At 33.8% G+C, this 19,800-nt stretch overlaps 2 protein-coding genes and 1 long non-coding RNA gene across 8 annotated transcripts in view; 1 reads left to right on the forward strand and 2 right to left on the reverse strand.

The window, feature by feature from the left end:
* Positions 1–175, forward strand: part of LOC110413053 (P-loop containing nucleoside triphosphate hydrolases superfamily protein) — a 3,648-nt gene extending 3,473 nt beyond the window's left edge. The window contains exon 7 of the mRNA XM_021423775.2: positions 95–175. Within this exon, the coding sequence (XP_021279450.1) occupies positions 95–175 (81 nt within the window). The remainder of the gene's footprint in view (positions 1–94) is intronic.
* LOC110411823 (Pentatricopeptide repeat (PPR) superfamily protein) lies at positions 7–1,888 on the reverse strand. Its single transcript, XM_021422155.2, has one exon. It carries the CDS (start codon positions 1,700–1,702, stop codon positions 299–301), a length of 1,404 nt encoding a protein of 467 aa, XP_021277830.1. The 5' UTR covers positions 1,703–1,888; the 3' UTR covers positions 7–298.
* Positions 1,889–2,486: 598 nt separating this feature from the next.
* On the reverse strand, positions 2,487–9,119 carry LOC110411824 (uncharacterized). Of its 6 annotated transcripts, none has more exons than XR_002444821.2 (4): positions 7,951–9,118; positions 7,587–7,801; positions 4,158–7,444; positions 2,487–2,988 (listed from the first exon to the last, which is right to left on the reverse strand). It is a non-coding gene; the product is annotated as an uncharacterized LOC110411824 (long non-coding RNA). The 6 variants fall into 6 exon arrangements; XR_002444822.2 differs by having other exon boundaries at positions 2,487–2,994; XR_002444819.2 differs by having other exon boundaries at positions 2,487–2,970; positions 7,951–9,116.
* Positions 9,120–19,800: the final 10,681 nt, after the last annotated feature.

Here is a 19,800-nt window from a genome sequence, read left to right on the forward strand (position 1 = left end):
TGGTGTTTGCTGTTCGAATCCATCCGTGGTTCCAAATTTTGTCACCATAGCATTCTACAAGATTTACTCCATTCGAAACTTGAAAAATTGTCAGCACTTGTCAGCAGCAGCTCCTGTTTGTCATTCAAGAGACATCCGCGTCGGTGTTGGCAAAAGCAATCACATGAAGTCTTAATTTCATTTTACGTTATCTGGCTTCAGAGCCCCTAGCTTCCTGGAAGTCATCTCTCACACAACACCTACAACGGTTTTTAAGCCCTTTATGTTACCACTCCACTAAATTTCTTTCCTCGCATTTTTAGCTGATTGCAGATGTGAAGCTTACTGCTTTAGGGCATACACCCCTCTTAATCATTATGTTCAGCAGCATCTTTGCTTTCTCAGTCTGATAAATCTCACACAATAATTTCCCCATCTGATTGCATAGGTACATATCAGAATGAAATCCTTTCCTCTCCATCTCAATTCGCAACTCAAAAGCTTCACCAACCATCCCATTCTGACAAAATCTATCAATCAACATATCATACATAACCTTGTCCAACTCAAATCCCTTCTTTTGCATCTCATTTACAAACTTCATTGCCATTTCCATTTCTCCAACCTTTGAATGCCCATTTATTAACAGCCAATATGTATCAGCATTGGGCTTTACACCTCTATTGCTCATTCTATCAAACAACAATAACACATTCTCTATTGATCCTAGCTTACAATAACGATTTATCATCAAATTATACAAATAAGTATCAACTTTCAAACCTTTGTCATGCATCTCTCCAATCAACCTTCCAGCTTCATTGATTTTCCCATAGCTTGTATACCCATCAATCAAAAATTTAAAGGTCTCGACATTGAATTCCACTCCTGCTTTTTCCATCAAACCTAACACCAAATCCAACTCCTCAAAATCCCATCTCTTTGCACAAGCATCTATCATAATGTTATAAGTTATTATACTAGCTTTAATCCCTCTATCTGCCATCTCCCCCACTATCTCTCTACCTTTCTTCACATCCCCGTTTCTACACAACCCATCAACCACAGCTGTCAATGAATAAACAGAAATTTCGATACCTGTTTCCACCATTTGATAAAAGAACTGTAAAGCCAATCCCAATTCATCAGCTCCCTTAAGAGCAATCAAATGAACAGTACAAGTTCTCTCATCAATCTTAATCCCATTATTCTTCATATAATCAAAAGTCTTCAATACCTCACCAAATTTTCCATTATCAGAGTAAACTTTAAGCATTAAATTATAAAACTTTGTTATAACTTTGGACTCGAAACAGCAGTTCTCAACAGCCGAAGCTATAACAAGAAAAGGGTACCTGAGACTTTCATCAACCGAGACAGATTTTAACGTAGCTTCAGCATCCGAAAACAATCTGGCTTTAAGAAGCCTACAAGTAAGGGTCAAGTGAGCTTGAAGATCAGGCTTGAAGGAAACCAAAGATTGGTTTTTTATGACAAGGTTAAAGAAACGGAAGCATTTGGAGGCTTTGAGATCTGGGTTTGTGAGTATATACTGGAAAGTGGTGGGATTGAGATCGGAAATAGTAGAGGCATCGAGGGGCTTGGAAGTCGTTAGAATTTGGGAGATAAGGTCCGGTAAGGGTTGGTAAGGTTTTGAAGAAAGGCCTGATGGGTACGATTTTTTGACAGTTTTCAAGGTCTTGAGAAAGTTTTGGAGAGTCATTTGGAGTTATGGAGTTCGGAACAAGACCGCAAACTCTGAGCCTTCCTCCCTCAAAACAGAATCAAAATCAGTGCCCCCATAGTTGGATAGTAGAAATGTACAAGAGTAACACTGAAATTGAGTCGAGGTGTCGTCCTGGCTCGCCAGGCGTCCTTTGGTTTGGGGTGCAGCTGCTTAGATTATGGGCCTGCTTTGCCTTTGTTTGTCGCTGAATTGGAAAAAGAGGCCTTGTTTGCTGATTGTTCTGTTTTTGGGTTTGAGTTCAGCTCTGGCCCGAAAATGTTTTCATTAAACATTTTCGAATCTGAATTTGTAATTTTCTTTTCTGTGTATAAACCAATGAAAGAGGAGATAAGTAGGGACTAAGAAGATGGGGATGGATGAACACTCATTACTCTGTTCTCATTAAACATTTTTACATAGCTGCAATCATATAATTCTATAAACCCTTTAGTAGTCAGCCTACACTGTCACTTTTGCAAAACCAAATGTGTCAGATAAAAATATAAAAATAATCGATTTCTCCTTCAAATTTATTTCTATTGGTTGAATGATGAAAAACAAAGGGTAATTACACCTTTCTAATCTATTTTTATCAATAAATTCAACTCTTAAATCACCTAACTTTAATTTTTATAAGATCTGCTGAATCTAACTCTTCAAATATATATATTATGTGTGTGTGTATGTGTTATCTTTGAACCAAATGTGCAGATGCTGCTGCAAATTCATTTGGCAGGCTAATATCTGACTATCTTGGTAATCATTTGATGCAAAGAGATGATACCTCTAGATTTCCTGATTAATTTAACCTCTCCATTTTATTATCTGAATACAGAGACAGTCGTAAAGAAAAAGAAGATAGGCAGTGTCTCTCTTTTATCAATAAAAGAACATGCATTTTCTAGGCAAGGAAAAGGAGCCTAATACCCTATGCTAACCCCTGCGTCATCTGAAAGCATCACATGATATCAGGATTTTGCCAAATGAGTGGTGTTAAATGCAGAAAAAAGTGCCTCCATCAATGGCTGTGATTGTGACCACATTTCTCCCTGATTCTGAATCTTCAGCTTGGTCACACCTTTGCGCTTAAAACCCGAACTTCCATCATTCATTGTAAAAGCAACCACTTCAGCCCACCCCCCAGCTAGCGTAGACTGAGGTGCTGCAGAAATCACCATTAACTGCACCGCAATCTTCAATTCATTATGGCCAAACATGAAAGATCTCATGCCTGGCAAACCCCGCTGGTCCTTTCACTTGCATGCCTGCCACGTGAAAACCCACTGCTTCTATCAGATGGACCACGAACACGCAACATTGGGGGACCATTGTTGGCCTTTTGGGTCCACTCAGCCAATGCTCATTTAATTTAAAATGGAAAATGAAAATTGTGCGTACTACTATGTGAAAACATTGAAAAAGGGATTCTTAATCATGGTGGATCATGTTTTTCATTCTGACAGAAATTTGTCAAGATTATCAGGCGTGTTCTTGTTGTCTAATCTGATATTTTCATGTTCATATATCACACATGAATGATTTTGATTCAACAATTCCGACATACAAAGTCTTATAGCAGGTCTCTTCACTGTTGGGATAGCTTTTCTCATGCAAGGACTATATTTGATTGGATTCAGATCGATGTCAAAGGAAAAGAGGTACAGCTGCGTGGCTAGCTATGTTCCTCAGAAACCATCTACAAAAATCCCACTCTCAAACTAAGCCCCGCTTCATGAAAATGGATGTGCAGAGAAAGGAACAGCTTGATTTATATATCAGAAAACACACATTCATTAAACGAAGCTTTTGGGAGATATTTTAAGTCTTAATCTTTGATGATGGGAGAATGGTATTACAGGTTTACTTGTAAGACTTACTTCATCCATTTCCAAACCTTCAATTGTTAATCACATGGAAGGTGTAAGGCAGAATGATTAGAGATATATGCAGAAGCATTAAGTTAAAGTGCCTTATATTGAAAAGCTTAATGATTTGCTTCAGCTTCTTGGACTTGAACTGAAACCATGCATACAAGACAAAAAGGATATCTTAATCCATGAAAATATTTTTAGCCTATATGTGCATTTCCCATGTGTTCCTTTTGTTGGCTGATTTCATGTAGCAGCCTCTTTTCCAAGCCAATTAGATGGGTTGGAAATTTATCACCTTATCATTTGTTTCAAGCACCAGCATCTAAAAAGCCTGATTCATCTATTTCTCTCTAGTCATAGCATTCAAAATGTACCAGACAATTTAACTTTCATTGGCAGAAAATAGTGTGTAATCTACAGAAGAAAAAAAGAAAACATCAGCAAGAATTCATATAGTTTCCTTGTATTTTTTCCCCAAGATTAAGATCTCTTGTCATATTGATTACATATGAATCATCCAGCTTTTGATAAAGTTTTCAGAAACACAATAAAGTGAGTGCAACATGGAGTTTATGTGGTACCTGCTGATGTGTGTGGTGTGCAGATATCCAACGCAGGAGCTCCCACATACAACCATGCAAAAGAAAGAATCATAGCTGAGTTATTGTTTAATCCAGTTCCCAAGCTCTGAAAGCAATAAAAGCAACCAAAAAGATAATGAATACTTAATTAGTTTCTGCAACCAATAGTCAGGGTTCAATACGGATAAGCAAAATATCTAGTTTCTGCGAAGAACTGATCAAAGTCATCAAAATCGAGAGTTTCTCAAATTTCCATTACCATGTGACTATAGTCTTTTGTCCTTGACAGCCCCACATGACATGACTTGGGAATCTTGGCACAAGAATATTTTTGTACGAAGTAGGACCATAGAAATTATTATTGTGAAAACAATATTGATTGCGCTATATACCCTTGAGTCCATCCTATAATTAGATGTCTTTCTTTCCATGATTGTTGAAGCATTTGAATTAAATAGTACCCTGCAGTTGTGTTTTCATCTTGGTTTCAAGCCAAGAGAAGTTAATATCTAATACCGTACCTAGCTGGTGCTTGATGATAGACTACTCTGCTGGATTTTCGGATGAATATTAGCAAAGGAAACCGGCATAGCTGTACATAGTAAAATAAATAACCGATAAAAGAAAATTTCGATTGAATTCAATCGTAGATTATAGAATGTTGATTTATAAATAATACATAATTAACACGGCTAAAAGATCTTAATACAAAGCAAAATTATCATATAATTGTAGTTAAAACAAGGGTTGTAAATCAATGTTAGAGATTAGGGCCAAACCAGTAACAATTGAAGTATTATCAAACTTCTTCATCATCCCAAAAGGGTCCTATTGGGTTTACAATAGACCATGATTCTAGGTTAAGCAAATGTAAGTGTACACAAAAAGCACTCACATAAGTTATGCAAAGCCAAACAGAAAAAGAGATCCCCAAGATTACTACAAGGTGAGAAGAGAGAACTTGGAATAAAGTAACTACTAGGTGAGGTTCCTACATATGAAAACCAAATCATCTGAAGCTAATCCTTTAGTCTTGACCTTGAAAATCTGCGTTGGTATTGTATAGCTTGCAAATAATAGTATATTCTTTTGCGGATTCTTTCTCTAAATTTGGTGTGCTTCGTTTCGAAATACTTTGTATTTGGTAGTTAAATATGTTCTTGTTTCTCTAAGTATAGGCGTATCTCAAACATATTGGGATATTGCATACATATCGATTTTCTGATATTAATAAATTTTGGTTTTCTTGACTGATAAAGAAAGAAAAAAAAACAGTAAATTCATATATAAACGACCAAATGCGCGTATGCATTACTGCATAGGTGTACTAGCCTGAAGTCATTCATTGTACCATAGATGCATGCTTGTCTTTCTTCCTATTGGAGTACCAGAGAAAATTTAAAAATGGGGTACCACCAATCAATGATGATGGGACTTGAATTTCGTAATCCCAGTCATCTATTTTGTGCTTATTAATACTTATAATTAAAGGAGGAAATTATTACCAAATAGAAAAGCACATGGTAAGAGTTATCTATGTGCACTGCTTGTTTTTCATTGTGAAAAAGTACTGAGATTTTTATTATAATTGCAAAAGGAAAGTTACAAATCTGAAGTTAAGGTTAAGAATCTCTTGTACCTTAAACTCTCGCTTTTACTAGTTCATCCGTGAGTGAGTTTGTTTCTTTAAAGATATGATTATTCTTGTATGAATCTCGTTCTTCTTCTAAGAACAAAAATCTTGAAAACTTTTTCTCTATGACTATAGCATATTGTATTGTTTTTAGGAAGAATTATACGATATTCCTAGCTGATTGATTTTATTAGGTTGGGAATTTGATTGAGTTTGTAAAAGCATACCATCACAACTACCCAAGTATTACAGCAGCCAAATTCAAAAGATCCAGCCTTACCAGAAAGTCATATTTTGAAACTTAGCTTGCTAACTTCTGAACATGAAATATTGAAGAAGAAAGTTGTTGATATGGTAGTTCTATGTTAGCAGTGAGAATATGGAGTTTAAATAAGGGACTGACATGAAAATTGGAGAGGCAGATATGATCAGAGGCAGACTAGAAATGGATAATGTGAACGATGATTACACTCAGGGGCAGAGATCAAAAAGGGGGCTTAATTAACTAGTTAATGAAGAGATATGGAAACTAGTTGAAGATTGAAGAAGCAAAACAAATTAAAAGCTCAAGTTCCAATGCTGAATAGTTACAGAATCATGCACATAAAGCTTTCTAGACTCAGAGCCCAGAAAGATCTTTCTGCTGAAATGAAACAGAAAACTGACTCAAAGAGCTACAGTAAGAACTTGACCGAGAGATATATTCAACAGAAGGAAGGTCCATATGCATGTTACAAATATGGCTTAAACCTTAGTTTTTCACTTGGCAGAAAGACAAACTATTCAAAAGATTTTCCATGATATCTTTGTAATAGTTGATAAATTAGTGGGCCAATCAGTTTGGCTAACAAGAATTTAATGCAATGAACGGCTAAGCAGGAAGAAACTAGAGGCATATACCCTTAACGTATAGAGCACAGAATATGAGTACCAAAAGCTTGGAAAGTGATGGAGGCACACAGATATCCATAATCTTTTGTAGATTGAATTATCACTTTCATGGCTGAAGAAGCAAAATTTTACTGATATTATGAACAACTTTCTGCGGTGCTAGCTAGTATTATTGATGAGATGAGAAATAGGTGGGACTGCATAGTTTATAGAGAGAGAGAGAGAGAGAGAACATGCTTAAGGGTCCAAGTTGCAAGATGCGTCTCTGGTGGTTGGTCCACCAACAAGGGGTGATGGGTGATTAATGCAAAAGCTACCCAAAACACAAACAATGGCAATGCCAATGTGACATGTTCCCACCATGATCTCTCTTTTCCACATTGAAAGTACCTCAGAGCAGTTCCAATTTTCAACGATCTAGTAATTCTTATGGACAAAATCCACTTGGAAGAATGTCCACAAACTTTTTTTATTTTTATTTTTATTTTTTTTAAAATTACTTAATCAAATATGTTTTGAAATCTTTTCTTCTAGTGAAGACAAAGGTGGTGGGAAGAACCAAAAACACTTGCAGTAAGCTATTTAGCTGATATCATCAAATCCCATAAAACAAAACAAATCGAAATCACCTCGTTTCTCTCTCACCTTTTCTTTTAGAGTTTGCAGTCTCTCCTGGAAGCCAGCCCAACACCTAGTTGGCCTTCATCGAAGCTCATTAGAGAACCAGTACCATCCTGACAGGGAAGATTGCTCCTTTGCCAATCTGCAATCCAGCAAGCAAAAATCTTTAATGATATGATCAAAAATCAAAGATCTGCAAAGTACAAGAATGGATCTAATCTCTTTTAACAGCATCAAGCAAAGATAACACCACAGGAGAGGACATGGGTCGATAAAGATTTCACCTTTTTGAGATATCCTCTCAACAGCTTATGTCAAAGGCTCTATCTTCTTCTTCTTTTTTTTCGTTTAAGTTCCTGGGCAAAGTCCCTTCTCCATGAAAAAGTACCCATTTCCACTGCAGCAGTATATATCTGGCTCAGAGGAATAATCATAGATCTGCAAGTCAAAGTCCTTTTGAAACAGCCTAGTAGACACTATTTGTTATGGCTACCTTACCCTGCAAAGTGCAAAAAGGAGAACATAACATTAAAAAACTTAAAAAAAAAAACATTAAATCCATTTACAGATTCCCCTTTTTCATTAAAGAATAGCCCATGAAAGATTGAAGTTTAGTATATAAAAGAAGAAAAAACACTATATACCCACCTGACAACAACAGAGAAATGGGGGGAGAAACCTTTGCCAAGAGAAAATCTTTTTTTTTTTTTCGTTGATGTTACGATTTCGAAGTGTGCGAAGTGGCACACTATACTTTGAAACGGAGAGAAAGAAAGGGTCTTTTGTATAGTCGTTTATTGCCGATGCAGCATCATCAAGATTCTCACTTTCCAAACAAGTTTGGCATAAAGGAGAAGAGAAAAGAAAGGGGAAGGGGAGAAAAAAAGAAGAGAGTTTGTATTATCCATCGCCACCACCGTGCATTTGCATGTGAATCTTGATGATGCTACACCCGCAAACAACGACTGTCAATCTATCTATCCAATATCCATGCACAACATAGAGAGAGAGAGCCTTGCTAGAACTCAATATGGGATTTAGTATATAAAAGGAGAGGAGAGAAAGGAAAACATTTGAGTTTGACCCAAAGGACCAAAGATCATGGAAAAAACTTTTGGAAGAAAAACAAAACAAAAACAAATAAAAAAGAAAGACTTTATATCCTAAAGTTTTTCTTTTATTAATACTATATATATTTATATATTGATATTAAGAAAAAATTTTGGTACTCTTAGCATCAAAGGGTGTGTGCACGAGGACCAGCTGATGTGGCCTGTTACCAGTGGTTAAAACATAAAGTGATTATCTGAGAGCTACCCAAGAAGAATCTAACAAGTTGAACCTCCATCTCTATAAACAAACAAAAACACACCCACAAACCCTATTTTTTTTCTTTATAATATGAAGTAAATCAGGGGAGGGAAGCTAGTATATTTTTTTCCATTGGAGAAACAGCAGTTCCTATGGAAAGTAGCAGATGTACTGATCAAAAGCTAAGCAGCTGGTAGTATCTTTGCAAAACTACCCATGTCGACAAGGACATCTATTTGGCCTATGAAATTTTAGCCTAACCTGATATGATAGAGCTAGAATTAGCAGAACCAAGACCCCAGAATGCCTTTGTTAGAAAAAAACAAGCAAGAAAAGTGAGAGAAATGATCTTGAGAGGAAGAGCACACATAGCCAGTGATTAGATCTATAAACTGAAGAACGGAAGGAAAGAATCAAAGGGAGGGAAGAGAGGGTTTTGGTTTCACATGGATACCAAGTGGTAACAGTGGAAGGAGACTGACGGAGAGTTACTGATAGGTTAATTACATACATATATATATATATATATTAAAGATGACACAAAATTTAATTGGGGTTTTAATGAATTTTATTGGAGATTTTACCATCTGTGGGTTTTGATTGGTTGATGCTTAGCTGTATAGTACAGCACCCATATGTTGCCGCAGTTACACATCGCCATCTTCCCACAAAGCCCTAGTTAGTTTTTATTTTCTAGCTAAGTGCTGGTCCAATCAGACCACCATCTTCTTCTCCTCCTCTTACCATGCACTCTCCCATTTTAACTTGAAAAGTTTCAAAAACAAAGATTATAATAAAGAATACTAATCTTAGGTCACACCCTTTTTCTAATTTTTTTTGTTATTATTTGGTAAAGGGAGATTCAAATACATAATCTAAACTTCTTATGCGAATATAAGATATATACATTAATCATTGAATCAAATACTCATAGCTTTTGGTTTTATATTAAAAAATAAGTTTAATTTTAATGTCTTTATTATAATCATACTCTTTTGGAGATTTTATGTCCGAAGAATATTGTATCAAGTAATTAGAGTTTAATTTGATTCTTAGGAAACACACCCTATAGTTCATATTAAATGAAATTCTAGTGATTGCTTAGAGATTAATATGGCAAAAATAAAGCCAAAATTAGAATTAGATAGTCAAGTGATTGAATTTGGTACTACACATGACACACATGGGCTGCCATACTAAGTACATGAATTAATTTCTAGTTAAAACTTTATATCCACCACATGACAAGAGAGAGAGAGAGAGAGAAACAAACATGCTTTTCATGACTACCCTAATTTTTGTTCCAAATTATGATCTTAATTTTGACTGAAATTTGTGTTGATCTTGGGATTGAAAAATCATGCTCCTATGTCCTAAAAAATGTGGAATATTTGTCATTAAAAATGTGGGATCAAACATTTCAACACTTGGATGGAATACTTGGAAATTTGAGGCCAATTAAACGACTTGTAACCTTATGGTTTTACTTTTTCTAGAACAATGTTATTATAAAAATAATTATTTAAAATTTCAAAATTAAAATGACTTCCAACCCTTTTATATTGCAAAATTGTAAAATGAATAATTAATTCAGAGTGATTTTCTCGAGTTGAAAAAAATTCAAAATATCACTTAATAAATTTTTTAAGACACTCATTAGTTGTTGCTTAAAAATTGTTAAGTTACATGTAAAATTAAAAACTTTATCTATTTGCTTTATATCGATGTTGTTTAAATATACATACTTAAAAATATCATATTATCCTTTCATTACTTTTGCTAAAATTAAAATATACTTAAACATTGTATTTACTGAGTACTTTACTCGATTTTCTTTGTGTTATCGAATTTTCTTGCAAAAATTGAAACAAATATTTGCTTTCGTTCTCACAGTGTATATATATAGCATTGGTGAGAAGAGAAAATGGAACCAAATAAACCGTTGGCCACCAAATTTTCTGCAGAGTGATCTTATTCCCATGGGAAAAATATATAATAAATTAATAATAATTCTGAATTGATAGATTCCTTCCATCAAGCCTCCACCTGAACCAGGGCCCAGGTCCGTACAATCTGATGTGGCTGATGCAGATTTTTCTTTTCTGTTTGTTGGCCACTCGACCTGATCCTTTTTCTTTTCAATCATCGTCATTGAGAAAATTTAGATTGAAATTTGTCAGATGCTTTCTTTTTATTTATTTATTAAAAAAATCTAATTCACTTATGGAGTGTTCAATTTATCACATCACCATTGGACCATGCAAGATTTTTTTAATCATTAGCAGCTTATTACACTACTCAGATTTAGCTTTGGTAATATAGAAAAAACTCGAAGGAGAAGTAAACTTCCTTTACTGCATTGCAATTAAATCATCATTAATTTCTCTTTAATCTAAAAATTATGCACATATATATAGGGCAAAATTAAGAAACCTATGGGAATTAGTTTGTTAATGATGAGTAGTTTAAAGGGTCATTAGTCTTAACCTCTTGTGACTGTTTTTTTTTTATTTTAATTTTTTCCCTTATTTTCAATGAGATTATTATATTGTTCAAGATTTTAATTTGTTGATAAATTGTTTAAAAAAAATGTTGTATCGAGAGATATTTTTCTTTTATTTTATGTAACTTGATTTATATTTACTAATGTTGATTGAATTTTTGTGGATAAGAGATTCGCCGTGGTATATGTGGCTTAATAATTACAAACCCTTTCTCTTTTTTGGCTTTCAAGTATTCTGAACATGATCTCATCTGATACCCATGCAATCATTCCAAAGGAACACATGTAGAAATGCCAAAACCATCAATGGAGATTTAGGAGTTTAGTGACTGTGTCAAGGACAAAGACAGCTAGCACAAACTCTTACTCTTCTACAATGATTAAACTTTTTTTTTGTTGTATTTTTCAATCCCTTTATTAGGACAAATTCATATATGGAAACATGAGGATCAGGTGTTGCACACGTTGCATGTAACGACTAACATAATCATGATGATAGAATGTAACATCAAAATAACAAGAGGCCAATGCAATGCTTCCTTTCGACAATGTAAACATGTACACTTATGTAGGCGATTCCCATGCATTTGCATAGGCACTGAGAATGGAAAACGAAAGGAAAGGAAAAGGACGAGAGATTTTGCAAATTCAATTATGGGATTCCAACGATTTTTCCAACTGAGAATGCTTAGGGGCCACTTCCCCCACAAATATATAGAGGGTAAAGATGAGATCCGAGAGCTAATATGTAAGGAATTGAAGTGACAAATTTGGCTTGCAAATGTTTGATTTAGTGATTGGATGGATGGATGGATTGATGGTAGGCGGTTCGCCATGGGATGATGATTGGCCTTTAGGGAGTCAAAAATGTGCCACTTCCATGCGCATTCCATGCGCATTCCCACTCCACAGGCCTGAATATGGAGGCAACTAAAGCAAGAAATCAAGCAAGATGAAGGAGAGGCAGAGAAGAAAAAGATTACTTGGGGTGAGATAGTTCTTCATTATGGGTTGGTACGGAAACTCTTATCATTGAATCTAATTTAGAAATAGTTGATTTTCAGGTGTGCAGTAAAAGATTTAGATCGTAAAATAAATAGAATTTTTTTAATGGAAATGACAGTTTCGGGAGAAATTATTGATGATATTGTCTTTTCACTTGTCTTTAGAGAAGCTAATATCTTACTGATTCTCTTGTGAAATTTGGTATTAATAGATGGAGATATTTTTTAAAGAAGTGATTGAAATCTTTCTATTTTTAAAGTTACAAATAAGATGATGATTGGCCTTTAGATAGTAACAAACGTGCCACGCCTTTGCCATTTTAGCCACTTCCATAAGTATTCCCACACCTTGGCCTGAATTTAGAGGCAACTAAAACAAGGAATCAAACAGGATGAGGGAGAGGAAATAGTTTTTCATTTTGGGTTCGTGCAAAAAACTTTTATAATTGAATTTGATTCAGAAATAGTTGATTTTTTTGATGTACATGAAAAGATTTAAACCGTAGAATAAATGAGATATTTTTAATAAAATTGATAGTTTCAAAAATATTATTGATGAGATTGTTGTTTTAGTTATATTCAGAGAAGGCAATATCTAAATTTTGGTACGAGATATTTTTAAAGAATTGGTTGAAGTTTCAAGTGAGGTTCAACCAAGGGTTGAATATATTCTCAAGGAATTGAAACTTGAAACGAAAAGGTTTTTCCTGTACGTGTTGCATGCAGTACACTCGCAATCACGTACGTGAGCCTTACGTTTTTATGACATATAAAATAAAAGCTGTGGTTCCAAGGCTGACATAGAAATATATGTGAAGGAAGAAGATGGGTAGGGTTTTGGTGGGGGGGGAGGAAGTGTCACGTGGAAAGCACGGTGATTCCCATGGTGAATACTGAGGAAGGGCCATGGAAACCGTACGGAAGGGGCCACCACTCCACGTGACAATGGGGGCTGCTGGCTGGTGGAAGGTGACAGCGTGCCGACGACGACAACAGTCTCTGTCTTGGTCCCTTTCAAGTATTCCCTCCCCCTTTGGCCCTTCGCCTTTTCATACGCCATTGAGGTTGAACTTGGAACAAAATTGGACAATTTTTCTTTCTTTTTTTCTGCTTTTTAATTTAAAGAAAAGATGAGCCATTGTTGTCATTAAAGTTTCTTAATTTGCTGGTAGAAAAGGAGATGGGCAATCTATATATATATATGTGAATGTGAGGTAAGGCAAAGTGTAGCATTTAAAACCTTTGAAAAGGATTGTGCATAGATTTTTTGACTTTTCCAAACTCTAAGTTATACCAATTGTGGATGTCATTGCCTTGTCAAAGAGCATATGAGTGGTAATTGGTCCCATTCATCAACCTTTTGTACCCATCTTCATCACCAAGCCAAAGCCAATGAGAGACCCAAAGGTACTCCTATTTATGAGTATGTAGATGCTATCTACTCCTCTAGAAGGTGCAATACTTCAATTTTCCATTAAAATAACAAATAAAATCGACCAAACTGTGATAAAAAAATAAAAAAAAATCAATATTGATTTTTTTCAATTGTAATTATTTCAATTTAAATGAAAGTATTTTTTAGATATATTTTTCAAAATATTAATTATTGATTTTTTAATTGATTTAGTCGTAAAGTTTTTCTACCCAAAAAATTGATTGAAATAATCAAATAAATTAGATTTAAAGAATATATTACTTTGAAATCCATATAATGAATCGCCCATGCACTAAAAATTAAAAGGTGAACGGATTTGGGATTGGTCAATGAACAAGCATTTAATTGATCCCACATGCTATGCTTGATATATAGATATATATTCTTGTATGATCACCCTCTGCAGTCCCCTCCTTTTGGATTTTATGGTACAAATGAAGATTCAAATTATTTATGATATTGCTTGGAAACTACAAAGGACGGTTACTATTTAGTAGTAAATTATGCTAAGAATCAAAAGAATGAGTTTTATATTAGAAAGCAAACACAATATAGACACATTAGTTTAATCCCTTTTATTCTCTTAATCTCAGGTGCCAGAATTTATGAATCCTATACATGATAGGATATTGGGTGGAAATTGCTAAAGTTTTTAATGGATTGGTACCTATAGCCAGCTATAGGTTCCTTATAGTCGGACCCATTGATTGCAGTTCAGGCAGCCAGATAGCCCATGTCCAGGGTGAGGATGAGGGTGTGGCGGTCAATATTTATGCTCTCCTGCTGCTGTTGGTTTTCTGACAAATCATCTGTTTCAAGCTCTGACGGCCTGAAATGCATGAGGAATAGAAGTCCCTACCATGTTCCCAACAACACAAGTTGAGATCTTCCTTGTTTTCTGTATAGCAACTTGTACAGTTCTTGGGATATTAGCTGTTCTTCGTAGGCTTCCAAAAGGAGGCATTCGACCTGGAAACCAGTTCCAAGGCAGAAGACAATGCATGTATATCATTCTTGGATTGTGGAATCAAACAATGGTGGGAGATTGGGAAATCATCAAACCTCAAAAATAGAATGTCAATGCACAATTTAACCTATCTAATTTAAATAATAGTATGTTCTTCATATGTAAATTGACATTCGATCTTAATTTTAGATTTCAAACAACAAATCATTCTACACAATTCAAATCAAGAATAATCACAATATAATTAATTCAAGCCAATCAACTCGTATAATAAGTAAAAATAAAAATCATTAAATGCATATGTTGGCTAAAAAAATAAATAAAAAACAACTTTGTAAATTTTTACTTTAAAAATTTATATCTTTATATAAAAGAAAGTTGTAATATTCTCATACAATATCACCTGAACACATCAACAATAAAATGTTACAAATCAAAATAAGTGATCAAATTTTTTACATAAAATTATATTTTTATAGTTATTATGAAATTTGATTTTGAACGTAATGTATCACTGATGACAGGTACATGTGGTGAGTCCTCATTGGCAAGAGTTGCGACGTAAAATTTTAGTAAATAAAAAAGAAAAATCTTTGCACTGGCAAATGTTGGCCATTCAGTGTTGCACACGTGGCAACATTTAGGTCACTCTTAAGCAAAGCAGGAGGCAAAGCCACGTGCAAGCCATTTTAAATGCATGGGCTGGACCCATGCTTGGGCGATGGCTACGTGCCCAACAATGGAAACGCTATGTCTTTTGATCTTATTGGTTAATATTTTTATTGGCAATCAATTTAAAAATACTTATAAAAAATAAATAATGGAACTCAATTTTTTGAAAAAAAAATAACCTACACTTAATATTGAATCAAATGATTGAATATTCATGTATGAATAAATTTAATAAAACACAATTGTTATTAAAAGGTAAAATAAATAATTTTTCTAAGTTATAGATTAAGTTTTTATAATTAATATTTATATTAAAAATTAAAAATCAAAATTTATGCCAAAAATAAATATTTTTTATATGTTGGACACGTGTCGAAAGTGTAATGGATATACGTGGATTATTAATATCCCTTAAAATGTGAAAGGAAGGAGGCAGACCTTTCGTGTCAGCAAGAGGTACGTCAACTTGCAGCTTGTGCATGGCGGCCAAAGGGCATTTGATCTTATGAAAGGGATATACAAAAGGCCGCCTTTTGCTGTGACTTATAACTGCTAAAGGCAAATTAAAGTCATTATTTTTGTGGGGATCAACCGCTTTTAATTGTCAAATTTATGGAATTCCCAAAAATCCAAGAGTAATTTGAAACACGTTTTTTCAGTTTTTCTTGCTTTCAAGACCATAACACAAGCATACACGATGAACTTATAAATTATACACCACAAAAAGTAAAAATTAAAATATTGTATTTTAATTTTTATTTTTAAATATTTGTTATTTTTAAAAAAATAAAAAAAGTATTACTTGATTATATAATCATGTTATATAATCATTGATCTTAGCATATCAATACCATGCAGTTAGTGACAAAGTCAAGACTTCATGTTTGGAGAGAAAAAAATAATATTTTTAAAACAATCATCTTAAACGTTCAATATTTATAAGAATATAATTATAAAATTTTAAAAAATATAAAGACAAAACTATAACTATTTTTAAACAAATAGAATAAAACTATTGGAGAGACGAGAGCCTTTACTAGCTCCCTCCTTTCATCTCTGTATGCAATATAAAATGATAAATAGTGATTTGATTCAAACATTAGTTATAAAAGTTTATTTAATTTAAAATAAAAATGTAAAAACTTAATTGAATGTCATATAAGAATACAAATTTTTAAGACATTCAATTATTTTCATTACCTTTTAAATCAACAACAACTAATACTTAATATTTCTTCACACAATATTTATACAAAATCTTACTATGTTGATTTGCTCGATATAAATTCCTCATTATTTATTTTTAAAAAATTGAATATAAAAAATTGAACCAAACATATGCTTAAAGAAGAACAAAATATTGATATAGAGGAGGAAGTAATTATCCATGCTTGGCAGGACAATGCTACCCTATGGGCATCAATTATTGAAGCATTTTTCACCCCAAAATAAAAACAGGACGAGTTCATCTCAAACTTAGCTAGGGTTGGTAATTTACACCTTTTATATATATATATATAACTTAAAATATAGAAGTCGGTCCACTATATATCTTTGCTCAAATAATAATTGCACATGAAATTATGAAACTATGAACAATATCTCGTATTGAATCGAGTGTGGGAATTACCAAATCCACCATGCGAAGTATAGATAGTCTCCATTACCAAATATTTTTCATGGTTCTTAAGTTCTTAGCAAAGGAAGACATCAAATTTTTCTTGGGAATTCTACAAAATTGGCAAAATCCATTGTCTCTCCTCCACTTGCTATCTACTTAATTCTTCTTTTAAGTTTAATGACATGGGGATCTTAAGCAAATTCTTTGATCCATGCTTTGTTTGGAAATAGTGTTGTTTTCTTTAGACTAATGCTTAATCTTTTAGGTTTTGGACGGTCACCGATTATGTATTTTTGTTTTTACGTTTATTTTTGTAACTTTTACAAAAATTAGAATAAATATTTTATTTTGATATATTTTTATCAAAAAATATTTTTTTTATTTAATTGCATAATGTAGACGCATGAGCAAAACAAAAATGTACCATTATTCATCAAAAATAAGTACTAATCTTAAAATTAATACACATTACATGGGGATCTTAATTCTTTGATCCATGTTTTGACAACAAGTAGTGCTGTTTTCTTTGGACGGTCACCGACTATATATAATAATTCGAATTTTCTAACCCATTAAAAAATTAATTTAAATAAAAATAAATAAATAACAACCCTCATCTTCATGTAGCCTCACGCCCAATAAAAAAGAGACAAAAATTAATTGCCGGCTTCATTAAAATAATTAAACATAAATTTGTCAACATTAGTTCACCCCTTTTCAAGCACATTGATAGAAGCAACAATATATATATTCTTTGTTCAGTGTGAGGGACAGAATAAGAGACAAAAAATGAAAGTGTGATCATCGGAAAAGAACGTGACAATAGAGGAATTTAATTCTAGCCTTAATCTTATTATAATTCCTACCTATTTTAGGTGATTGGCTAGATTAATATGGATTTTTTTTACTAGATTCCAAAGTGGAAATGATTCTTGAATATTTACCCAATGGCTCATGCCATAAGCAATGAAATTTTTATTCATTGTAAATTGAATTAAAGATTTGATCCTACTAGTATGTATATATATATATATATATATATATATATGTACTTTCAATTACATGATAAGAAATAATCTTATTTAATGTCTAATAAATCCTATCTTATGTTTTTAAATATATTCAATTCGAGTTTTCTATATTGGATTTTGAAATTTCCAAATTCAAAAGTACTCAGATAAATGAAAATACCAAATATAAAAAAAAAACATGATCATACGTGAGACTAGAATAGTCTTTGGTTCGCACCTTAATATTTTGGTCAGTGATTAATTTATGATCCCTTTTTTTAAAAAATAAGATTCAAATCTCTTTTTATTTAAATTAAAAAGAATGATGTTAGTTCATCGGGATTGTACGCAATTGGGCCTCACGAAGGTGGTGACGTCCAGAGACGAAGACGCTAGCGGAAGCTGGGCAAACCATAGGCCCAGATCCATTGGCAGTGGATTAGCCTAAAAGCTGAACTAGCCAATTTGGGCTTTGACTGGTTGCCAGTCCTTCACACTTTTCTTGGTCTTGGGTTATTATGGAGAAACGAGCTTGGGCTACAAGGCCCAAAATAATATCCAATGAGGACTAATCTGGGCCCATCATATTATTACTAATCAAAAGACCAAAAACCCAATATTCACAAAAAAAAAAAACAAATTTTTGTTTTTATTGTAGTTATCAACACATGCACGCCAACTAGGGTGTGCATGGATCGGTTTCGGTTAGTTTCGAGTCGTTTTTCTTCAAAATCGATAAAAATTTTTAAGATATACTGACCGAACTGCAATGATATAAAGTCAATTTCGATCGATTTTTTAAAAGGTCAATTTCTGTCGATTTCGGAGGGGAATCGGGACTCGTGGGAGGGGGGGCAGGGGGGAATCAGGTCTGGTCCGTCTGGAGTCGGGACTAGTGGGAGGGGGGTCGGCCAGTCTGGGGGAATCAGGTGAGTCGGGACTCGTGGAGGGGGGGGTCGAGGGGAAATAGTGAAGTGCTGCCGAGGTAGTCGGGCGGGACCCATGGGTGACCTTGCCCAAAGAAAAAAGTTCGGTTTTTTCGATCGGTTCGAGGGGAAAGGATTCCCCCCGATGACCGAGCCGATCAACCGACGAGGCCAATCGGCACAACCGACGGTTGTGGTCGGTTGAGCGGTTCCAACCGACCGTTGCCCAGTCCTAACGCCACCAAATTTAGATTTGAATTACACTTTTTTAAATGCTACATAATTTTTTTAAAAAATAATTATTTAAAATTTTAAATATATTTATTTCACATTTAAGAATAATATCAAAAGTACAATCTATATTAACATATATAAATATCTTTCGTTATAATGCAGTTAAACTTACAAAATATAAAATTATCCAAACTCATTCCAAATTCGGATATAAAAAATCAAAATTTTATATAATTGAATTAGATGCTCGCAAACGATACCTGTTACCATCTATAAACATGACAAGAATTGAAAGAAAAAACAGACCCAAAGTCAGAAAAATGCGCAATTTTGGTTTGATTATTAGTCATTTTCTGTAATTTGTAAGCGTTGATTTTTACCTCTAATGCAATTATTGAATAATGGAGGATTTCATATTTTGTCCAAAGCCGAAAAAGGAGAGAAACGTCAATTTCAGAAAAGACAGGGGCAATTACAAAGCCAAAAGGCGTCCTACAAAACCATTAAAACAAGTTCTGCATGGTCGTGTCTTGTTCTTGCAATTTTAAGCTCCTCCGCCTGGAATTCTTAGTTTATTCAGATCGGATACCCTTTAATCTCTCAATTTTTAATTCATTTAATTTTTTTTTGGAATTTTTCAAGGAAGGAAAGAAAAAGGTTATTAGTGCTAATTATTATTGCTCTGTTTCCTCTGTTTCTTATTTTTATTTATTGATTTCTTTGTTTATTTATTTTGAATGCTTTATACATGGCAGATTCTCGTGGCGGATTCCCCTACCACTAGCTGGTCTCATAGTTTTTGGGTTCTTCTCCAA

The sequence above is a fragment of the Theobroma umbraticum genome, unplaced genomic scaffold (genome assembly GCF_002168275.2).
Source record: "Theobroma umbraticum cultivar Fairchild unplaced genomic scaffold, ASM216827v3 scaffold_95.0, whole genome shotgun sequence".
Lineage (NCBI taxonomy): Eukaryota > Viridiplantae > Streptophyta > Magnoliopsida > Malvales > Malvaceae > Theobroma > Theobroma umbraticum.